This window comes from Ixodes scapularis, unplaced genomic scaffold (assembly GCF_016920785.2).
Source record: "Ixodes scapularis isolate PalLabHiFi unplaced genomic scaffold, ASM1692078v2 ptg000597l_1___fragment_1__unscaffolded, whole genome shotgun sequence".
In the NCBI taxonomy this organism is placed as follows: domain Eukaryota; kingdom Metazoa; phylum Arthropoda; class Arachnida; order Ixodida; family Ixodidae; genus Ixodes; species Ixodes scapularis.
This window is the reverse complement of record NW_024610006.1, coordinates 2,451,637-2,474,668: the sequence shown is the minus strand read 5'-3', so window position 1 is coordinate 2,474,668 and position 23,032 is coordinate 2,451,637. Positions and strand designations below refer to the sequence as shown.

Sequence of the window (23,032 nt, the reverse complement as noted above, 5' to 3'; positions counted from 1 at the left end):
CTACACAAACTTCAAGTGCATTTCTCTGGCGTGGGAATGGGCCATCCAGAAGAGCTCTCGGAAGAGCCTAGTGAGGTTGCCATTGAAATACAGACGCTGCAGCGATGACCCCTTGCTTAGTGCGTGCAACCTACCGCAAGCCGTCATCCACTTTTTCTTGCCGCCAACCGGTTGGAACCTCACCAAAACTGGTGGGGTCCGCTTTTTCCACTCGGGAGGCGGTGTATGGCAAGCACCTGAACGGCCGGAAATTTGAGACGCCCGCTCTTCGCGCAATGTCTGCAATGATTTCCCCAAAGTGTTCTTGAGGTCACTGAGGCAGGCATTGAATCTCCAGATTAGGGAGGCGGCCATACTGCTCGTTGGTGTTAAGCTCTTCTTTGAGAGCCTAGATCTCTTTGGCCTGCTCATGCATATGGCCTCTCAGCTCCATCACCTCAGCCCTGACCTCGTTAATGACCTGGTCATTAGCCGTGACCGCTGCCAAAAGTGTGTTGTACTGGGCAGAAAACAATTCAATTGAGGCCTGGACTCCACTGATTGTCTTTCATCTGCTTGACGACGCGCCTTAATGCCAAAAGGATGTCCACTTTCAAGGAAGCTGCTGGAGCGAGTCTATATGCTAGCCCTCATCATCAGGAGCTCTTTCAAAATGGAAGAGAGCTGTGACGGCCATGCGTCACATTCGGTGTTCCTGGTGTCGTTTTCCCTGCAGAATGATATTAATGGCTCTTTGCCTCACCCATCCTCAGCCTTCTGTGATCCTCGAGCACATCTTCCCGATGTGGCAGGAGGCTAAGCAGAAGGCGCACCTTATCATCCTGCCGTTCCTCAAAAGGGCCTTGGAGCACACAGAACATTCCGAAGTTTGTCACGCTGCATCACGATACAAACATGAATGTATAAAAAAACCAATAGCCAAAGACAATGAGGTGGGCCAGCTGGTTGTGCCCCTGTGAGAAACACAAATAAAAACAAAGCCAACAAAAAAACAAAAAAAAAAACAACTGTAGTTGGTCAGCTAGCTTTACCCCTGACAGGAACAGTCAATGGTTGTGGGCGCCGGTGCAACAAAATAGTCCACTGGCTCCTGCGCTCTTGCATACTCATTGCGCGGCCGAGGTCGGAGGCAATCGGATGCGAACGGCCCCGGCCTCGACTGGGCAGTGCCGCCTGCTCCCCCCGCTGGTTCCACTTTCGGTGAATGAGCCACCTCACCGCTAGCTGGACACCGTGCCGAGCAGAAAGACCGTTGCGGAGATAGCATCCACGCACAGTCAGTATGTCAATAAATCAATCAATCGCTGACAAGCAATCAATGACAATCAATCAATCAATTAGTGTTTGAGTGTCCAGGAACAACCCCTTGAGTCTTAGCTCTGGCACACTTGTGAGACAAAAAAAAAAGGAAATTAAAATGGAAACACCAGGGCAATGGTGGAATGGAGTTCACCAGTCTTAAATGTACTGAGTCCTGACATGTACAGTCTTACATTCAACTGAAAAAAATAAGATGTTTACGAATCTCTAACGCAAAATTGGAGTGCAGCTCTTGAGGAGGAGGGGGAACCCTATTGAAAAAACCAGCTTAAGCTGGTTAAGCTGGTCCCAGCTTCAAGCTGGGTTATTGCCCCAGCATGCCCAGCTTGGCATGGTGGTTAATCTGGTCATGCTGGGACCAGCTTGGCAAGCTGGTCCCAGCTTGGCATGCTGGTCATGCTGGTTGATCTGGTCATGGTGGGTGATCTGGTCACACTGGGTAGATCACCTAGCATGACCAGATGGTTCAATGATTTGTCATGCTGAGGGAATTGGCTGAACAAACCAGTTTAGCCATTCAACCAGCTGAAATAAATACACAGGTAAACAAGTTATGCCTAAATGCCTCGAGGAACATTTATTGAGAGGATGGAGGCTTGGGTGTAAATCTTGTGTGCTGTTTCACCCAAGCATGCACATTTATTCTTTGGGTGCCGGTGGTTCCCTCCTTCTTGTGCCTTGTCTTGCGTTGTCGGGCAGGAACTCCTTTAAAACCTCCCGCACAATCTTCTGAAGTTCGGGGCCCGTGTGCCGAGCTTCGGTGGGTTTGGCTCCCTCGTAGTACATGAGACCATCTGGGGAAATTTTAAATAGATGTGTGTTAGATGGGCAATAAAACAAGCAATAAAATGGCTAGGTGGGCTAGTTAATTAGTGCATGATTTGAATGGAAAAGCGCCTAAAAAGCGTGGACACAAGAGAAGGATGGACAGCACGGAGTGCTACCTTACAATTGAACATGTTTGTGTTGTTATAAGTTAGCGCTTGGTCCTGTCCATCCCTTTCACCTGCTTTTTGAGGTGCTTTAGTCAAATAAAGTAAGCTCCAAGATTTCCTCTTGTTGGCTCATCAAACGTTTCTGAAGACAGTGCGTATGTCACGTTCACCGTACAGTTTTTCTGCATACAAGTGTTTCAAACTACCAAAATTATTAAGAACTTTGTGTTTTACTTTTCAGGAAGTATGATCCAAGAGCGACAGAAATATAACTTATACAAACAAAAGGGCAAGGACAGTGAGCTGTGGGTGAGGTCATAACATAATAAAATTTCAGAGAGGTCGGTGAAAAGGCCAATGTCAAAACACTACCTGCTTCCCTCCCCTATCGCACAAGTGCAATAGTGGAAGTGATTGACACATTGTTTCAGTTTTATGTTAATTAACACTGATCCCAAACTCCCGTAGTGATAGGTGTATCAATTTCTATTTAATCTGTTTGCTTTCCCTAAAGTAAAATGTACAATATTATGCGGTCGATTTGATGTGTTGGATCATTGCTGCCCCTTATTCTGCTCTGCTGCCCCTTTTCTCACCTCTTTGCACTGACTATGCCATGACGCTCGATGCAAGCTTTTTACTGCTGCGCTCAGTTTTGCTTGCTTTCCCATCCTATTACTGGTTTAACTTTTCTTGTGATCCCAACTTTTTAACCAAGCAGAAGCACAGTGTACAGTTCCCCTCATACTAGCATGCATGTGGAGCTTCACTACTCTGCACTCATGTGCCAGGAGCAGTACTTGACGGGGGTCAACATCTGGGTCAGCTCAATGGTCTCTAAAGTTTTGCTCACTATTAAAAGCTGCCATGTGTAAGTTGCAACTGAAAATTAATTGCTAACTTTAAATAACATTTCTGAAAAACAAACACTCGGCAAATATTGCAATAACCATAAACTTCACCAAGGCTGTGAAATTCTATCTGAAACCAGCTGCAGTCATAATTGCTTCCTCTCATTTATAAGCCTCCCAACGCTTAATTGGCTGTCACTTTTCCCTAAAAAATCTCGTCAACCAATTCTACTGTATTTCATTGAACTCGCTTAAATTGCAAAGTAACTCAAAAGGATACCAAAAATGGTATAAAATTAAAATTATAAGAAATCTCCAGGAAGTAGAGATACCGTAATAATCAAGACATGGAAATAATCCTTCCATTTCTGTAAATCATCTACTACCGTGCATGCACTACATTGCATGACCCTGTTAGCGAGAACACCGAATCAGCAGCTTTTTCCATTACGTTAAAAGCAGAATGATGGGCAGAAAACTTTACCACTTAGGTTAGTTCTCCAAATTAGCTCCTTTTACCATGCCAGTATGACAATCACAAATCACAAATTCATTAAAAAAAATTATGGCAATCCTTTTTTCTTTTTTTGCGTTAGCAGAATGATGGGCAAAGCCCCAATTCCTAGGAAAAAAAATTAAAATATGGTAATCTGTTGCTTGCATTAGCAGTGTCATGCTTGTACTTAATTATTTCAAAAAAATATTTTAAACAAATTTCAAATCTTGCGGAGCATCTTCAGTCGCCTTTGCATGAGCTGTTCAAGGACAAGCTTTCTCACTTACTTGCAAGGGCCAGCAGTTTCATTGGGGTTACCGGCAGCTTCCCCTTTGCCCCATCCTTCAATTGACTCCGGCAGGGGGCACCGGTCACACTTCTCGCGCACATCTCTTCGTGAGTATAAATACACCTGCACAAATCTTTCACATATCGTTTGGGAGGGAGTCTGTCTACTAAATCATCAATCTTTAGCTTCGAAAGCTTTATCTTGCCACCGAGGTGTACCTGCAATGAAAAATCATTCGCTTAGTCATGAAAGTCTAACGACTTTCAAAGGTTTTGTGCGTGCTTCCCTCCTTGCCCGCACATCATCTGCTCACGCTCGGTTCGGTCATTCTGGGATTCTGGATAATGACAACTTAGCCACCTGAGCACTTTGCCGCGTACAGCATATTTTTTTATATTTAAGCTTTTTCGGCATGCTTAACCTATCCACTGCAGCTTCTCATTGTTTCCTCCATATATATTGTGAATGCATTAATGGAGCCTTGCAATAAATCTTGATCAAGATTGAAGTTTCACTAAAACTGACCTCACAAAACATAGGAACCAAGATAAACCAAAATTTTCCCGAAAATCACAATATTTAAAAAAATATTGGCAAACTAAAATTAAAAAAAAAAAAAAATTCCTTCTCAATGTTGACAGTGGTACGCCAATGGCAGGAGTGAATCCCCATGAAGCTTGTCTTCGGAGAGTTGTCGGTCCACAACAGGCTCATTCAGTCGAGCGTACCGACGTCACATATGCACCAAACCAGACCGCTAGACTTCACTGTACACACAACAGCAGGTTCGAATAGCCGAAATCCAGATTTCGTAGTAAACACACTCTTCTCGGATGCCACTAGTCCTCCCGAGACTCCTAAAGGCCCGTTCACACTCTCGCGACCGAGTAAGACCCAGTAAGACGTCTTAGAACAGGATACGCTACAGCGGAGCTGGTCCTAAGATGTCGCAAGAGGATTAAAGACCGGTCTGGTCTCTCTCGGTCGTACTCGGTTGCAAATGTGTGAACGGCTCTTAACACTCTCGACCAGTGTGACTAGTGAACCCACTTGCAGCGACTCCAATTGATGAGCATTCAGTTTACTTTCAAACGTGACTGTGAATGAGAATATTTTATAGCATTAACTTAGTACTTTGTAACAGCAAGAAGCTTCTAAAGGCATAAAAAAGTTTACAATGATGCAACACAAAATGCTAACAATAGAACAATGTGGTTGCCTACCATGCCATCTTCCTCAGAAAAAGCCGGTGGTGTGGGATCTTCCCTGTCCAAAACAGGCACTGGCAGCTGAAGTCCTGTAACACAGATGTTATCTTAAGTAAGACGGAACAGCATTACCGTGGGATACACTTGATAACCGAGTACACTATGTATTGTCCCCAATTGCATTAGAGCACCCATTCAAGTAATAAGATATATAATTAACAAGCGCTTACTTTTATATGTATCGTAATATACCAAGGAAATGCCCATTCCTTTTTTGACAAAAAATGGGTTGAACTATACTGTTAGTAGGAAAGCACAAAATAAATAAGGACGAATTTGACATAGATGAAGCACTCTCAACTGAAGGTTTACCATATTTACCAAATACCATATTTTCGCGATTCTAAGCACCCCCCCCCCCACCCCCCCCCCCCACCTTTTCCAAACGAGACGCCTGAAAAAAAGTTTGTATGCGAATGTAAGCACCCCCATCCCATGCAAGAAATTTGAGAGCGGCGATGCCGGTATCATCTTGTTATCCATTAAGCTCGAGCGCCGGAGTCGCGAACGGTCGCTAGCGCTTGGTTTCAACATCACTTAATGGATGGCAGTGTTTGTCGGCGTTCGTCTCGCAATCATACTCTGTTCACTGCGCATTTGTGGTTTGCGGAAATCCTCCACCATCAGTGTGAAGAGAATTTTATACACGATGAAGTTGAAGCAAACGGTTATTTCTTATGCGGAGGATAGTGGAAATCATGACACTGCTGAACACTTCAAACTGGACAGAGCAGGTGTGATTTGGTGGAGGAGAGGGTGGAATCTGATCTTCAAGAGTGCCGTGACCCACAAAAAGTTTACGGAACCGCGCAGCTGCCAACACCTGGAGCTCAAGATCCGAAACCGAAACCATGCCACTCCACTCCGTCGCCAACTGATTCCAAAAATTGCATGCAAAATCTAATTGTCGAGCATACGACAAAGAACAGTCCAGCAGCCCGTGCTTGCCAAGCCGGCAAATGAGGTGCCACGTGCTTGCCAGGCCGGCAAACAAAATACAAGCTAAGCACACACACACACACAAAAAAAGAACCTGAGCGCATAGATGCAATACTTCGCAAGCCAGGGTCAAGACGGAGCGTTTTGTGCAACGACTGAACTCGCGACAAACAAGCGCGCTATGAGGGTTCAGCGTGCACACTTTGCCTTCTTTGCTTTAGCTCACTTCTCTTCACCCACTTTCTTTTGCGGTACATTTTATACGAAAGAAAGCCCACCGACAGAAACCTAGGTAATCAATACTTTGACACAGCAGTAGTAACGGATATTTAAACAAGGACAGGAATGTTGATGAACATGTGTCGGCACTTAATTTCATTTTAGAAGCTGTCATATCTGCAGCGAGGTGGGGACGGCAACACCCGACGTCGCACGGCCGCGGTGACTGAAAGGCAGTTAGAAAAATATAGTTTTCCCACGACCCTTGCTTTGATAAACGAGTGCTCCAGCTCACAAAATAACTCCCGCCGCAAAAAAATAAAATGTTTTGTTTTACAGCATGTGGCATGGCTGCTACCCAGCACGCACGCTAGTGTCAGAGCGTCCGCATACACCTGCGTCTATCGTGAAAATATTTATAAAAAAAAGAGGCGAGACGAGACCAACAAGACCACGAGAGCGCGAGACGGCAGGAAAACCATGCAAGACCGGATGGACAATTGATGCAGGGGGCTTTGTGTCGGGCATCTGCTTGCGCCATATAACACATGCATGCTCAATTACAGTACTCGGTTTAGTTTCGGTATTGAGAGGCAACCGAAATTGGTTTCTTGGTACAAGCATAGTATAGATTACCCATATTTTGGCAAAATGTAGCGGGATGGAGCAAGGTTAGCCCCTTGGAGTAGTTTGGTGCAATGGTTAACTGTCTTCCTATAGTATTCACAAATGCATTTTGATATACCCTTTACCCTCCTCCTCCCCCCCCCCTAGAAGTCAGGTCATCCTTTCTTCATTTGTGCACTCACCTTGTTGTTGACCGACTGGCGGGACGTCAGCCACTGGCAAGAGAGCTGCGGGAGGAGTCGGCACAGTCTGCACTCTCTCAGCAGGACATGTTGGCACTTGGTTTGCTGGCAATGGACAAAACAAGGAACTTGCAATGACAGTATGTGGGACAAGGCACCATATTTTAGAATGCCAGCACCAAATAAAAAGGCTTAACCTCCCTGCCATTCATCAATATCCAATGATGCTTACTGTAGAATCCTTCACTGCCCCTCTCCTACCCTGCAAGTCAGTTTATTTTCTGTATTTGTGGCACTCACCCAGTACTTGGTCAACTGGCGGTACCAGAGCTTGATCCACTAGTACTTTAGCAGGCAACGCACGCTGTGTAGATGGGCATCCTGGAGACATAAAAGAAAGATGTGTTACAGGCGAGCACAATGATCAATCGCTGCCTTGTAGGGTAGTATTTGAGAGACGTGAGACCCACTTTTCAATTTAGAAGATTGAAAAGGAATAATCTGGCCAGGCAAATATTGTAAAATACTTCCTTTTTATAATGCACCGAAGTATTGAATGCACTCTCAAATTGAGTATATAAAAGAATTGATTTTTGTTTCCCTGTGTATTTATTGCATCCGGAATATGCAAAGGAAGCAACAAGAAGTTAGAGAGAAAGCAGTACGAGACAAAGTGCCCAGTCGGCTTGGGCAAGAAGACGTTGACTCAAAATTACCAAGAACACGGCACGCAAAAGCCCAGAGTCGCCGACAACAAGCAGACAATGCAAGGCAGAGGACGCACGGGTGAAGGGGAAAGCATGCACAGAGCAAAGGTTCGCTCGTTGCCGAGATGCACAACTATGAGAGCATGTGCTTCAATGGCATGCCTCGCGGAACAACCAAGCCGTGAAAGTGACTGGGCGTGTTCCGTATTTAGACATTCTGCATACTTTTTAATCACGTGCTTCACAGAGCCGGCCCAAGTGATTAGGGTAGCTGAAGCAGGCTGTCATGTTACAGATACGTGATCAGCAGAGTCAGAAAGGGAAAGAAATAATATTCTGGATACACCCAAGATCTCGGCAAACAGCCATGACATCAGGCAAGGGGTTCTTCAAATTTATGCAGTTTCGGTTGCATTTTCAGTCCACATCTTCTTTGTTAATGATTTGACGCTACTTAGGAACCCAGCACAGTAAGAAAAATCTTAGCTTCATTTTCCTTACCATAAAGGGTAGTAACAGGAACTTTCACAAACCATACCTAATTTCTGTGTTTATCTTTCAAAGTTGCCACACATAGCTGTCACGCACCCCAGGAAGCAGCTTCATTTTCGGGCAAAATAAAGATGATAATTATGTGAATAACCATGGTATATTTTCTTTGAGCATACTGGAGGGTTATGCTCAAGTAGAGACCTGCTGGAAAGGCACCCTGCTTGGCGAACGCAACTGCCATTTTTTTATTTGGGGAGAATTGTGCCGATTGCAGGAGCCTTTCTGGGAGCCTCCGTTTCCCAGAGATGCTTATATGGTGTAATTTGAGTAGCAACATCAGTCTTCTGATCTTGCTAAAAGCTTGTCACGGCTGCAAACTGCCGTGAATGCAATCTATGTGTTTCACTTATCCTACAGTAGACTGACATTTTGCAGAGCATTTCTTTCTCTCACTCCTCAGAGCCATCCATGGCTAGCAATGAACAAGGTAAACAAAAACAAAATAAAGAAAAGCAGTTAAAACTTGCCTGTGCCAGAAGTTGGAGGCACTGAAACTGGGCCGCAGTGAACATCCTTCATTGGATAGGGTGCATTCTCTAAATAGAAGGAGATGCACAGATGGATGTAAGAAAAAATGGAGTGGCCTATCAACATTACCAAGCAACTCACCCCACTCAAGGAATGGTGACTCATAAAAGGGAAGCCCCTCATCGGAGGTAGTGGCTGTGTCTCTACTCTCTCCTGCGGCAACTACTGAAAAATGAAGTTTGAATTGAACCAGAAGGCAAGCAGTAAAAACTATATTCCTTTCAAAGTTTTCGTTAACTATGAGAGGGGGAAACATACACACCAATTTTTGTGGCCAGGGCCTGAGCCAGCTGCCGACTGTGGCTCCTTTCTTTGGCCAGTTCTTTTTTTAGTTCTTTTATAACTTCCTCTTTTTCCCTGAGGACAGTGATGGGTACCATGTCACTCTGGTAGCGGCTGGGTGTCTCCGTCTGCTTGATCTGGGCAAAAACGTGTGTGTTTGCTGACTTTAATCAACTGCCTAAATAATGAAACCTGTATGGCTGTGGCTAGAATTCCGTCCAGACAAAACGATAGTCACCGCTAGAGTTCCGTCTAAACTGCCAATGTCCAGTCTCCGAAGTGATCTTCGTAGGGCTTTTTATTCAGTGTCGATGAAACGTGCGTGTCAACCTAACCGGTCCACCTCTTTACGCTGCTTCGCAGCAACAGTATGTGGCGGCTCATTACAAAAATGTAACTCCCCTGACCCACCTTACACGCCGCTTTGCGGCAGCAGTACCCCCGTTGCTCAGTTTATAGTTCCGCTTCGACGGAACTCTACACTGTTTGCTATCATTCCTTCAGTGCAGACAGAACTTCAGTGGCGACTATTGTTCCATCTGGAAGGAACTCTAGACACTTCCAACTTATATTGGCGCAATTTCATACCTTCTGCTTTTTCCTGAAATCAGCGGCAATGTCATGCAGCCTTGTTTTCTTTCCGATTTCCTTTTGTTTTCTCTTCTCCTTGTGACCGAGGTCTTGGACTTTCTGAATGCAAAGAGAAGGAATCTAAAATTTATACAACTCAACCGCTAACAGCCCCAGACAAAATATCAAGGCTCGCTCAGTAAGGAAGTAAGGTTTGTAATCGCTAAAAAAAAAGGAAGTGGATATTCTGCCGGCAGGGGACACAATAACCTGGGAAAAGAATGCCGGCAGTTGTCCCCTATTGGGTCTCATATAAAACTAATTGAGAAAACGGCTATTTGAAGCTGTGGAGTAGCTTACTGGTAAGGTGTCTATCTCACACATATTGGGACCCTGGTTCAATTGCAGTGTGGGCTTATTTTTTCTTTTTCTCAAACTTTTTTTTTTTGGTGGGGGGGGGGGCTTTTGCAATATTTACCGCATTTTTTTTCTTTTCTTTTTATTAACACAGGAAAAATGTAATGTTGCAAATGAAACTTCGCTGAATTAAATGGTATAGCACTGCACCCTTCCCGGGGGTAAATGAAAAACAGCCCGGGGAAAAAAAAATGCCGCCAGTTTCGGACGGCGCGTGTATCACTGGGGAGCGGACGGCGTGTTTATCACTCGAACGGCGCATGTATCACAGTCTGCAGCTGCTCATTAGAAAAATATTAACACTATTGGCCCACCTGTCCACCGGCAGTACAAGTATCGCTGTCCTCCATTCACCCCAGGAAAGGCAGTCCCATTCCATTTAACTCAGCGAAGTTTCGTCGACAACATTAGATTTTTCAGTGTTAATTGTAAAAAAGAAATGCTGCAGATATCGTCAAATGCCTAAAAAAAAGCATCATATAATCCCTCATTGACAATTGACTCAGGGTCCTGCTGCGTACGAGACAGACACCTTATCAGTGAGCTACTCTACAGCTTCAAATAGTCTTCATAATTTGTTTTATACGAGACCCAATAGGGGGCAGCTGCCGGTATTTTTTTCCCCCTAGTTATTATGCCGGCAGACCGCAGGATAATCCACTTCAAAAAATAATAAACCGAGCTGATTTCATTAAAAAGGTGCCATTTGTTTTTTACTGTTAAAAAAAATGCTGACTACAACAAGCTACTATGAGCAAATATTAAAAAAAAGTGTAATAGTAATTATTCATAAATAAAATTGTTAAGTTTGACCCCTTTCTTTGCAGTGCCTAGAGTGCCGTCTAACGGCTCTCCACAGGATAGTTCAAGTGGCACCCAAAGTCTTTACAGGGGCAGTGCGCCGTCACATTCTGCGAATTGCAGAGGCCACTGCCTCTGTAGACTGAACTTCGCTGATTCAAATTTTGTCAACATTCCAAGCACTAGCAGTCGGAGAGCTCTGATGAGCGGAAATTTAGGGGCAAGGTCAGAACGCTTTCCAACACAAACCACACTTCTATTGCAATATATGACCTATCAGAGGCTTACCACTGCTTTATCTTACCATTAGGTGCAGATCAAGCAATGTTGCGGTAGTGAGGTATATTATTCTTTGTATTGCGATGCAGGGCCGCAGAAGTTGGAGACAAAAATAAAAAAATCCTTTTGAAAATAAAAATCTACTTGTGATATGCAATATTGAACCTGGACTTCCATAAAGTAAAACACATTGCTTGCTCAGCCTGCTAACCACTGCACCGCCACAGCGAGCTAAATATGTCATTTTTGGGGGTTTCTGATATCATTTTCAATGCACGAAAATAAAATCCGAAATAACTATGGTTAGTTTATCAGGAAAGGAAGAGATCATGTAAGCGTGCTAATTTCGGCTGAACTACACTAAAATATGATGTTAATCGCTAAACGAAGGCACTTGAACGCTCCATAGCAGTACTTGTCGGGCAGCACTTGAACACTTGGTTGGAGCGCCGTAAAACAGCACTCTAAAAATGCGATTGCTTTTTTTTAAGGCTTGAACTGTTTTTCGAGTGGATGTGTTGGATTATCTCTATCGGATAATGAATCTTTACAATTGGTTCAAGGAAAAGTGGCACAGCAAGGCAAAACTTGCCTTTCCTACTGGTCCTACGAGCTTTGCTGTTCCACCGACAATCCTTGGAATGGGGTACCGTTTTGTCTGCATTTTCTTCAGGAGGTCATCCACAGACTCTGCGGAATATATATACATATATTAAACATAAATCTGATTTTTTAAACACGCTTTTTTCCAAAAAGATAAAATAAATATGAACCGAATTTTGTAAATATCAGTTTAGTTGACATGTCGCAAAATACCAGGAAAGCTATGATCTGTGCGTGAGCGCGGCAGAACCGAGCGCGAGAACTTTACTTGTCATACGAGTGGACAAAAAAAAAACAATAAAAATTCTAACTCTGGTAAGCCTTTTTTTTTTTTTTCTCTTTTTGGCAGTCGCGGCCCGACAGGCGTAGCTTAGCCGAGTGACGAAACGGGTCTCTTAGTTGTGCGGATCAAGCATATCTGACCAAGCTCGCACCCCAAAAGATGCCTCCATTCCCTAGGAAAAAAAAACAACAAAAAAACTTACCGCCCAGAAGGAGCACGTGAGCATCGTAATAATCCTCTTCATCGCCGCAGTCCGACACCCAGTAGGCCTCGTATATCCGGGTGGCGTCGAAGTCTTCGTCATTTCGGGGCGAGAAGCTTCTGATCAAAGACGTTGGCAATATCAGCTGCCAACCGTCCGTAAATTTTACATATGCGTGCATCTACTCTACAGCCTCCTATCTTAGAAAAAGAACACAAACCACCGAAACACGTTGAAGAAAGAGCAAGCAGAGCAGCAGAGATCGATACACGACACAGAAGCAGAACCAGCGAACGTGATGCGTTCGGTTTGTGCCGAAAGACATATGTAATCGTTCTCAGTAAGGGCACGTGAAAGCAACTCTCAGTCACCCCCTCCTGAGTCACGCCCGCCCGCACCGCCACTCACACTCACAAAAGATATTGGCATTATCCGAACGGAGTGGGTGGGGTCCCTGCACCGACGTCACAACACAGCGCCGTTCCGCCATCGCTACGTACTTTTCGAACGCGCCTTGCGCCTGCGGCTTTCGTTTTGGTGTGGCGGCGTTGTCTTGGTAAAGCGCCGGAGTTTGAGCGGTCGTGGACTCGGGCGTTGCTCGGACGCTGCTACACGGAGCCCAACGCCTAAGTGTTATTCGGGTGTAGCCGCTGCCTTGGCCGAAAGCTGGCAGATCGAAGCCAGGAAGGCTGCAACAGAATTAACTGCTGGGCTGCAAGAACGCAAAAAGATACGGACAAGTAGAAGAACAGGACAGGACAGGCTCTGTCCTGTCCTGTTCTTCTTTTGCGCTCTTATCCTCTATGAGGCTGCAACTCAGGGTCACAAGGGTGCCTACATGTTTCCGGTGCGGCGGGCACATGTAGGCACCCTAAATCGAATGAGCTCGAGAAACGCTGCCTCCGCGCATACACGGCGTAGCAGACGACGCGCCAACATGGGCTGCGTTCAATGTCTTGGATCCGCATTACTTAGGCGGGTCGTGTCACGTGACAACACAGATTGTACAGCGCTGAATGCGGGTAAGTTTGGGAACGCCAAGGTACCAAGCACTTATCCTGGGGCCTGGAGTAAGGTCGAGTAAATTTTGGAACACGGCACACGGCCATGCCGACGAGGCTACGAATCGAATCTGACGTCAGGTGTAAAAGCCAAACAACCCACATAAAAAAAAAAAATAAAAAAAAAAGCAATGAGGAAAAAAAGTTGTTAGCAGTGTGACAGTAATAGCAATAAATAATATTTATTTCTACTAATGACGGCCGTAGTGCTTCAGAAAGGCGGAACAAGACAACAATAAACGGGACGCATTCGAGTCGCGAAGGAAGAAAACAAATGCAATGCGCTCTTCGGGAAGGCACGTGACCGTAACCTCCAGTCACCCTTCTCCTAAACGTGTCAGCACTCACAGAAATCTTTTGGTGGCGTTTTTTGAACGAAGGAGGTGACTGTAGTTGACTCTTTTCTCTGAAATCCGGAACTCCGGAAGACTACTTCAAATCATTGGGTGTTCGCGAGTCGCGACGTTCTTTGCGGCGGAGGGATTTTTTTTTATTTAGCGGTCATCAAACATCTAGCCAATCCTTGTGCTTGTGGGCTTGTGTGTAAGTCCGGCAGACTTCTTGACTGATATCCTTCGTATTCTACGTTTGGCGACCGAAATATTTATGACATGGCTACTCCTGGCAAACGACGAAAGCGGTACCTAGACGCAGACCAGCCTTACCTCATCCCGGTATCAACCTTACGTTTCCAGAAGACGCTTGTGGGTCAGGGGGCTAACGCTGGCACCTCTGTAGTTACGGAACCGCTTGACGGCGACGAAGGTAGAGAGAACGGAGGTTACCGTAGTGACCCTCTAGGTACTGACGAAGACGACATCCAAGACTGCCACGGAGCCTACCGTGATGACCCTGTAGGTACTGACGAAGATGACGCCGAAGACTGCCACGGAGCCTACCGTGATGACCCTGTAGATACTGACGAAGATGACGCCCAAGACTGCCATGGAGTCGACGTCGGAGATGTCTCCACCGACACTGAGCATGCATCGCAAGACCAAGCTGATGACGGAGGGGACAGCACTGATGATGAACACCCTGACGGCGAGGTGTCGAGAGAGAAGTCTCTCGAAGAAGCCGTGATCTCTGAAGACGACGACGACGAGGAGATGGGACCTGGGTCCATCGAAGATCTCTTGACCCTGTGCGTGGAAGAGTTTGGTGCTAGTATGCTGCCGCATTCACCAACGTCGAAAGCTGGCGCCATCGCGATGGTTATATCGTATGCCGTTTCGGAGAGATCGACGTGGGCCGGGCTCGGCAAGCTATTGACACTTGTGAATGCCTTGTTTGGCAGCGCAGTTCTGCCGACAAGTATCTACAAGCTGAGGAAGCTGTGGACGAAAAAAAAGGAAAACTTGGTGAAGTACCATTATCTGTGCCCTTGCTGTGACACGGTCCTCAACTCAAGCGATTCGATTGCACGATGCGATGTGTGCAATTTTGAGGAGTCCACTGAGAAGCTAAGACATGGTGGGTCATATTTCTTGATGCTCGACCTCCACAAGCAGCTCAAGCACCTAATTGGAAAAACAAGTGTCGAGCTTCATCATTCGCTGTCAATGCTAGCACTCAATGACTCTGATTTGATTACGGACATTACAACAGCCGAAGCTTGCAAGCACTTGCGCCAAGAGCTTGCCTTAGGTCCGAGTGACCTAACAATCACGTTCAACACTGATGGGAGCCCCATCTTCAAATCCTCGAAGACGTCAGTGTGGCCGATTCAATTTACAGTAAATGAACTACCCCCTGCAGTGCGCTTGCACCACCCTACATTGGCTGGACTCTGGTTTGGGAAGCGCCATCCAGACATGTCGGTTTTTCTGACCAAGTTTGTGGAGGAAGTCAACACTATGGCCCCTGTGACATGGATCCATGGAGATCAGCAGCTCACTTCAAAAGCCTTTGTACTGTGCTGCAGCGTTGATACCCCTGCCCGTGCTGCCGTGCAAAACATGGTCTCTTTCAATGGGTTCTTCGGCTGCCCATATTGCTTGATGAAAGGCGAGCACGAGGAAGGTACATATAATTTTCATTCTTTTGCAGATATACACTTTTGCCTGCTAATCAAGGAAGATATCATTGATCAGGTCGCAATGGTTGATCAGTTAAATACTTTGCTTTCTTTTTGCAGGATGCGTGCGCTATGTCGCCGATGAAGCCCCAATTCCGAGGACATCGGAGCTTGTTGTTCGAGACATGGAGCTCGCCCAGAGGCTGGGGAGCCCTGTAAATGGTATCAAGGGTCCATCACCTCTCATGAACCTTGAAGGTAATTTGTGTGTGTGGAATGTGTCATGTCAAAACCTACCTGACATCGTTTTTGCTCAGGTTTCGACTTGGTTGCTGGCATGAGCGTGGAATACATGCATTGTGTTCTGCAAGGGGTGGTGCGACAAGTCACGGAGCTCCTCTTTTCATCGACAAGCTCACGACAGGCATACTACATCGGTAACCGTTTCAACGTGTCTGTTACAATGCCATAGCATGCACGAAACAAAAACCTTAGAGTTTGTCATTGTCAAACAGCATTCAATCATGTGTCACCATCTGGCAGCTAGGAAAATTGATAGATGATGTGCAAGCCTTTTGCAAGGTTGTTAATGCCCGGGTATTTAATTCTTGCCTCATCTATTAGCTCATTCACATGGGAATTCCAAATGATATTGTCACAATGAATGAATGGCCGAACTTCCTCTCCAAGCGCGCTTGTTGCCACGGACGTCATTGCCGAGAATCGAGTGATTGCTTGAAATTTTCCAAACGCTCGGCAACTGCGCAATGCGCACTTGTAGAGATGTGTAGTTTGCACGGTCGCCGAGTGTTTGAAAAGTTGGAAGCAATCGCTCAATTCTGAGCAATGACGTCCGCGGCAACGAGCGCACTTGTAGAGAAAGTTGAGCAGTAGATGCACCCCGGCAGAGCATTCTTTGCCCTGAGAACGTTTCTGTTAGTCCTCTCGTCACCTTCATTCGTGGCATTTCTGGTGGAGGTGCAGGGTACTTATCCTCGTACCACTCACATGCCAAGTAAGACTGATTCAACAAGGTTGTGGGCCGCTTCGAGCGTCGCGGGCTGAGGGCGAGAATGAACAGGCACTTTCTAGAACGAGAAACAAAGATGAAACGGTAAAAGTTACGCCTCGAGTAGAGTACACGGGAATCTTTTAGAACTATGTGACAGAGTGTTGTTTGCTCGGCCCTCAGCGCGGCAATATTGTGCCGAATGACAGTTTATAATAGACAAACCAGTGCCTGCCGCTGCCAAGCATGACACCCCAAACTGGGATCGCGAGCTGATTTCAAGATTTCTCAAATGTCATTCGTGCTTACTCCCATTTAACCTGTCATCTAGCAGTATCAGCAGTCCATTTGTGTCCCTAGACATGAATGCGGTCTTTAAGAAAGGTTTCCGTCGATCTACTGCTCATTGCCGACGCCGCTTGGTAACCGAGAAAACAATGCTACCAGGCGGCTTTTTTTTTATGTTTAATTTTGTTAAAGGGATGCTGAACCGAAATTTTGGGTGGAAATTCTTGGTCGCAATGGCATACATAGCATGTCCTTTACTTCTAAATGGTGTTGTTTTGAGCGAGGAGGCGTATAAAATTGAATAAACACGAAAAATACAATTTTACGCGACCCCTGGTGAGCGTCGTGGAAAACTCGCTTCGTGACGTGCGCATTCTCATTCGCCTCAAAAGACAGACTGAGCCAAGCCAAGCCAGGCGCTAAGTCGGGTGGCGTTTGTTATTGTTAGTACCACGCGGGCTCCTGGAGTGATCATGTGCCTCCGCCGCACCCCCTTGACATGCGCTGTGCCTGTGAGCGACTCGGCTGACTCTTCCCACTCCCGGAATGATCGCGTACCTCCGCCGCCCTCCCTGACGTCCGCCGAGCCTGAGAATGACTCGGATGTCTCTGCCCCGACTCTGCAGTGACCGCGTGCCTCCGCCGCGCACCCCGCGCCGGAGCCCCATCCGCGTGCCCGCCCGCGTGTGCCCGTGAATTCTGTGTCCTCGGCCCCCCCTCCCCCCCCTCTCGCATCCGGAAGACCGCTTCCCGACCTCTATCTAATCTCATTTCTTTCTGCTCATCTTTCACTCCCATTCCCCCTCCCCCCAAAGATAGTTAGCACGACTCCCATTCGAGTGAGTCTACAGGACTATCTCTTCCTTTCCAAACTCCTCCTCTCTCTCTCTGTCTGCTCTGCCCGCGTGGTACTAGTCCCAGCCGCTTTGAGAACAGCCGCCGAGCGAAGAATCAAGGCGAGCACCAACGAACGAGGAGAATGCGCGGAGGCGCCAGGGGCGCTGGGGGCGCCGAGAATGCGCACGTCAGTTCCGCTACGCCTGCTCTCAGAAGGACTCGCTCGCGCCGGCGGCTTCCGGCCGAGGATTCGCTCTTAATTCAAAGAAATACAATAATTCGGGCCCCATCCGTCGGATTCAATATCGTTTTTAGGTACAGTACCATTCCGTGAAGCCCGCTCGGGCACTAATTATAAGATTTCAAATATCGGTTCAGCATCCCTTTAAACGACACAGGGCTTTGAGAATCGTTGCAACATCAATCTCACCCAATATTTTTGCTGCAGCACCAGTGTGTTTATCTGCTGTGTAGTAAGCAATTCAACGAAAATGTGTCACGTTGCGTGCGAGAGGGAAGGCATGGAATAGTAAAACATCGTTCATACACTTGCAACCGAGTATGACTGAGAAAGACAGACCGGTTTCTAAGCCTTTTCTGACGTCTTTGGACCAGCTCCGCAGCAGCGCATCCGGTCCTAAGATGTCGCAAGAGACTTAAAAACCGGTCTCGTCTCTCTCGGTCATACTTGGTTACAAGTGTGTGAACGAGCCTAAAGGAGTCTTCTCTCAACATTACAAAGCCACGAAAAAGTAAGAGGGAGTGATCACAATTGCAACGAAACTCTGCCCACTAGACAGCATTATATCTGGTTGGTAAAGAAACATCTGATCCGTGGGTTTTGTGGTCCTTGTGGTGCACCTGGTCATTCTTAGTCGACAAAATGAGTATACCCTTCGAACTATCTCCTCCCCCTCCTTCAAAGGACGAGCCCTTGTTCACAAAGAACCAATGGAGTTTCGACGGCTGCTAAAAGGACATGACAGTCATTCGTACGATTAGGAGACGACGCAGCGTTTATGTGTACCCCTGTCATTTAATCGGAGCTCGGCGCCAGGGCATCACTGTACCCCGTTTGTGGAGCAGACGTACTTGCTCCTCATAGAACCTACCTTGTTCGGTGGCTGCCTGTGAGGTTTTTTCAGGCCCGTAAAAAACCATAGAATTCCTTAGATTGCCCAGCATAAAATACTGGAGGAACTACAGTACCTGTTGCACTACAATGATATGCTGAATTTCATTTTCAATAGAACGCTGCAAAATTTGTCATAAACGTGCTTTCGTAATATATTTTATTCAAATTTACTGTCTAGATCTAAGAAATCAATTTTTCTAAGAACTCCTTTATGAAGCTAGGTGTTCTAATCACTGAAGAGTTTAAATGTGGTTTGCAGGTACACGTGCGTCTGTTGTCAAGGTAGACAAGCGACTACGAAGCATCAAGCCTCCCCACTGTATAACAAGGCTGCCTCGTTCCATTGAGGAGCGTGGCTTCTGGAAGGCGTCAGAGTGGAAGCAGTGGCTCCTTTTTTATGCACTGCCATGCTTGCTGGATGTCCTTCCCCAACTCTACTGGAAGCACCTCTCCAAGCTCTGTGAGGCTGTACACATTTTGCTGCATGACAGCCTTACGCTCCGTGACATCAAGCGTGCAGGTGAGCTCCCAAAAACAAGCATTTAGTTGAAGCCTTGCCATCTAGCCAACACTTCTAAACAGCTTTATTTTCGAGGGCTTTGTTTCACAAATTTTGCAAAGTGTAGGTTTCTGGAAAAATTGTGCAGGCAGAAAATTTTGTATTGATGGGGAAAGGGAGGGGGGTGATGTATGTATACATGCAATAAATTTTTTTGTCATACTTTTCAAATCTTGAGATTTCAGAACATTAGGTTTCCTCAAAAATTATTACGTTCACAGTATTTGAAACTATGTAAGACAACCTCCTCACACCATCTCCAAGCATGCCATGAGCAACACAAATTTTATAGGACTCTTGATACAGATTGTTAGTATGCTTAAATAACATTCCAATTTTGATTGTTGTGAATTGAATGTCAGACATGCATGATGAAAAAGTGGTATAATTGAATGGTCGGCACAGCTGGATCAAAAATTCACATGCAAGGTTTGAACTGCTTCAGCTTGAGATTTTCTTGCCATTTTTTGCCTGTATTTTGCTGAGTACATAGCGACAATGACCTCTTTCCTAGCTGCACGAGAGCCTTAAGGCCTATTCACACTTGCGACCGAGAAAGACCAGACCGGTTTTTAAGCCTCTTGCGATCTCTTAGGACGAGCTCCGCTGCAGTGCATCCGGTCTTAAGAAGTCTCAAGAGGCTTAAAAACCGGTCTGGTCTCTCTCGGTCGTACTCGGTTGCAAGAATGTGAACGAGCCTTTAGTGAGTACCCTCGGCATTGTGCAGCTGTTCTAAACATGCACTCTCTGAATTTTCACTGAACAAATCTGCTTCATCATGGTTTTGTGGCTGCAGTACCACAGCGAAGTACTCATGGTGGGCACTCTGGTGATGACCTGATAATTTGGGACTTTGCCTACAACGTGTGCTCGGCTCGACGATGGCGGCTGCTGCATCACGCAAGAAGATATCATTATGAGCCACGCAGCAGCGCCACTGCCTTGTTGCGCACTTAAAATTGCGAACAGTAAACTGCAGGTGTTTGTTTAGTGCAGCCTTCTAATGGAATGTGTAGAAGAGGTATGATAATCCACCTGCGAATTCACATTATAGCTTATTAAAATGACATTGGCAATCTGAACCAGGTATGCTTGGCACTGACCTTTCGTCTAAACCGCTCTTACAGAAGAACTACTAAACGCGTTCGTGTGTCGCGTCGAGGCCCTCTATGGGATAGGGGCCATGACCTTCAATATGCACCTGCTGCTCCATCTGGCCGGCTGTGTGCGCCACCTTGGACCACTCTGGGCCCATTCGGCCTTCGTTTTTGAGGGTGGCAATGGCACACTGGTGAACCTGGTATCTGCTGCTAAAGGACTGCCCCAGCAGGTCGTGGAGCGGGTCGTGATGGCGCAGGAGCTGGAGCTCTTGCTTGCCAGCCATCATCTACCCAACAGGGTAGAAAAAATCTGCCACGGCTTTCTGGGCTATATGCCCATTCAGAACGCCTCCCACGTGGAGGAAGCAACCATGCTTGGCTGTGGGCGTGCAGCAAGTGTCACCACTGACGAAAAGGTTGCTCTGGAGCAGCACTGTAGAGCTTCGATTAACTGTATGACGGAGTATGAGAGGTGTGTTGTGAACCACCAAGTCTACCACAGCACTGCTTACACGAGGGCAACTAAAAGTGACACAACTTTTGTGTGCACGTACGACCATAGTTACTTTAGGATTTTAAAAATCTTGGAACTAAAGTCCTCAAGTGGCACTCACTGCATCCTTCTTTGCAGGAGTGTTGTGCTGAGGCAATCACAGTATCTACCAGAACATATTAAGGAGTGTTTCCTTTCTGAAGTTGACACTGTGAGCTGTATTGAACCTGCTAACCTCAAGAGCAGTTGCGTTTATGTTGATTTTCCTACAGACAGCAAGTCATTCATTTGCGACTTGCCGAACACAATAGAGCGTGATTAGCCTTGACTCTAGAGGGTCTGTGAGAGAAAATGAATGCCAGTTTTTTTGTGTTTTGCATAGACGGGCTGGGCAATGCGGAAAGCTGGGAATCTGTGCGAATTCTTTGTTGGTGGTCGTGAAGACTGCTCAAATTTAAAGGAGCTGTGCTACGATTTTAAAGGGATACTACAAGGAAATTTCGGTGCTTATTTTAAGGTCTATATGTGTTCAAAGGAGCAGTATCACATCGAACACACCAATATCTTGTTAAAAAAGTTACGAAATGGAATTTTAAAACAAATTAAATGATTAGCAAAAGGCACCTGGTGGAGTCGCTAACACCTCGTTTGTAATGCACGTCTAGGAACCTTGACAGCTAGTGACGGTCAGTGTCTCGCCTCCGGCCACGATGAGAGAAGGGGGTACGGAGGAACTCCCCTCTTCCCGAGAATCCCTTTTGTACGTTCAAGAAGTAGCTATTGTCTCCCTACAAGATTGTAGAAGATTAACCCGTCACTCAAAATTCATACAAAAGCAGCTGCTTTGGTTGCTGGAACGACTAGGCCATCCTCTCGACATCAGCCTTGCTCGTCCCGAGACGACCTACGTCACGATTGCATTAGATGTCACTAGTCTCCGCTGGGCCTTCTCCGAGCGCTTGCCAGAGTGGGCAGTACAGCCACCAGGCTCAAAATACAAACGTGCGATTGTCATTTACGGATATTGTGGATCATATTCAACCTATTTTTGAACACGACGGATACATTTCAAATTTCGTTGACGTATCCCTTTAAAGGGATGCTGAAGCGAAATTTGGATATCACAAAATAATGTAGCAGGAGTGTTCGACGGGGCGCCGCAAACCCCAAAACAGCACTCATAAAGAGATATCCGAAACGGATGGCCATATTTTTGTAAAATAAGGATGCGATTGAGTGAGAATTGCGACATCTTGTTTCCTGCAGAACAGTTAAGGAGGAGGGGAAACGGCCTCGCTTCCTTCCCTCTTTGTGTCCTCGTGGAGTCAAACCGAAGAGAGGAGGTAACAAGAATCGCAACGTCGTGGGCATTTTTGGCCTTGTTCAAGCGAGCTCTTCTTTCGCAAAAATACGACCATCCATTGCAGATAATGATTTATGGGTGACGCTTTCGGGTTTGTAGCTTCCCGCCTAGTGCTTCTGCATTGTTTTCTGAAATCAAAATTTCGCTTCTGCATCCCTTTAACGTTGAAAGTGCTCATCACATCCTATCTTACTGATAGCATCATTTTGGTGGACTTTCCGCTTTTTGCGATGCACAGTTTGTTCATCATGTGGGCCGAAAAACTGGCTTTCATTTTTTCTTTCCTTTAAACCCTGTATTTGGTTTGTTAGAACATTTTTGTACTTTTCTTGAAGCTTAGGTAGAACATACATATCCTTCTAGTGCATTTCTGTTCCAAATTTGAAGGGCATTTTATATCATTGAAGCAAACATTGTTCAAACATACAAAGCACCTCTCATGAGGGGTACTTTCTCTAATTTGTGGAAGTCTTCTATAGTTGTGCCCATATTCGAGGCTGGTGATCTGTCATTATTAGTGACTATCGTCCCGTTTTGTTATTGTGTGGTTTCCCGAAGGTTTTCGAAATGGTTATGCATAACTGGATCTCAAATTACCTCAGTAAAAAAATTTAGTCTTTTTCAGCATGGTTTTTAAAAGGGAAAGTCCGTTGAAAGAGATTTGTGCTCTTTTCTAGATTTCTTTGTGCCGATAGTCACAGAGGCGAAATTGATGCTGTATATTTTGACATGTCAAAGGCTTTTGACTGTGTAGATCATACTTTACTCCTTTGCAAACTTTCTTTTTATGTCATGTGCCCAAAGCTTTGTGAATGGTTCA

The 23,032-nt window shown here is 45.9% G+C and overlaps 4 protein-coding genes across 5 annotated transcripts in view; 1 reads left to right on the top strand and 3 right to left on the bottom strand.

The window, feature by feature from the left end:
- Window positions 1-7,602, bottom strand: part of LOC121834129 — a 474,916-nt gene extending 467,314 nt beyond the window's left edge. Inside the window, exons 1-2 of the mRNA XM_042287865.1 lie at window positions 7,427-7,602; window positions 7,127-7,231 (exon numbers count right to left, since the gene is read on the bottom strand). Of these exons, the coding sequence (XP_042143799.1) occupies window positions 7,127-7,231; window positions 7,427-7,517 (196 nt within the window). The 5' untranslated portion in view covers window positions 7,518-7,602. The remainder of the gene's footprint in view (window positions 1-7,126; window positions 7,232-7,426) is intronic.
- On the bottom strand, window positions 1,872-6,052 carry LOC121834130. Of its 2 annotated transcripts, none has more exons than XM_042287866.1 (4): window positions 5,536-6,052; window positions 5,115-5,188; window positions 3,890-4,109; window positions 1,872-2,114 (listed from the first exon to the last, which is right to left on the bottom strand). In XM_042287866.1, exons 1-4 carry the CDS (start codon window positions 5,594-5,596, stop codon window positions 1,960-1,962), a joined length of 510 nt encoding a protein of 169 aa, XP_042143800.1. In that variant the 5' UTR covers window positions 5,597-6,052; the 3' UTR covers window positions 1,872-1,959. The 2 variants fall into 2 exon arrangements, with proteins under 2 accessions (XP_042143800.1, XP_042143801.1); XM_042287867.1 differs by lacking the exon at window positions 5,536-6,052 and adding an exon at window positions 5,330-5,503.
- A 1,239-nt stretch (window positions 7,603-8,841) lies between the features above and the next one.
- LOC121834190 (BEN domain-containing protein 5-like) lies at window positions 8,842-12,786 on the bottom strand. Its single transcript, XM_042287932.1, has 6 exons — window positions 12,351-12,786; window positions 11,855-11,952; window positions 9,784-9,885; window positions 9,176-9,332; window positions 8,995-9,078; window positions 8,842-8,921 (listed from the first exon to the last, which is right to left on the bottom strand). Exons 1-6 carry the CDS (start codon window positions 12,529-12,531, stop codon window positions 8,842-8,844), a joined length of 702 nt encoding a protein of 233 aa, XP_042143866.1. The 5' UTR covers window positions 12,532-12,786.
- Window positions 12,787-14,813: 2,027 nt separating this feature from the next.
- LOC115319612 lies at window positions 14,814-21,721 on the top strand. The gene is made up of 5 exons (XM_040504302.2): window positions 14,814-15,433; window positions 15,549-15,686; window positions 15,746-15,865; window positions 18,957-19,217; window positions 20,384-21,721. Exons 1-5 carry the CDS (start codon window positions 14,902-14,904, stop codon window positions 21,169-21,171), a joined length of 1,839 nt encoding a protein of 612 aa, XP_040360236.1. The 5' UTR covers window positions 14,814-14,901; the 3' UTR covers window positions 21,172-21,721.
- The last annotated feature ends 1,311 nt before the right edge of the window (window positions 21,722-23,032 follow it).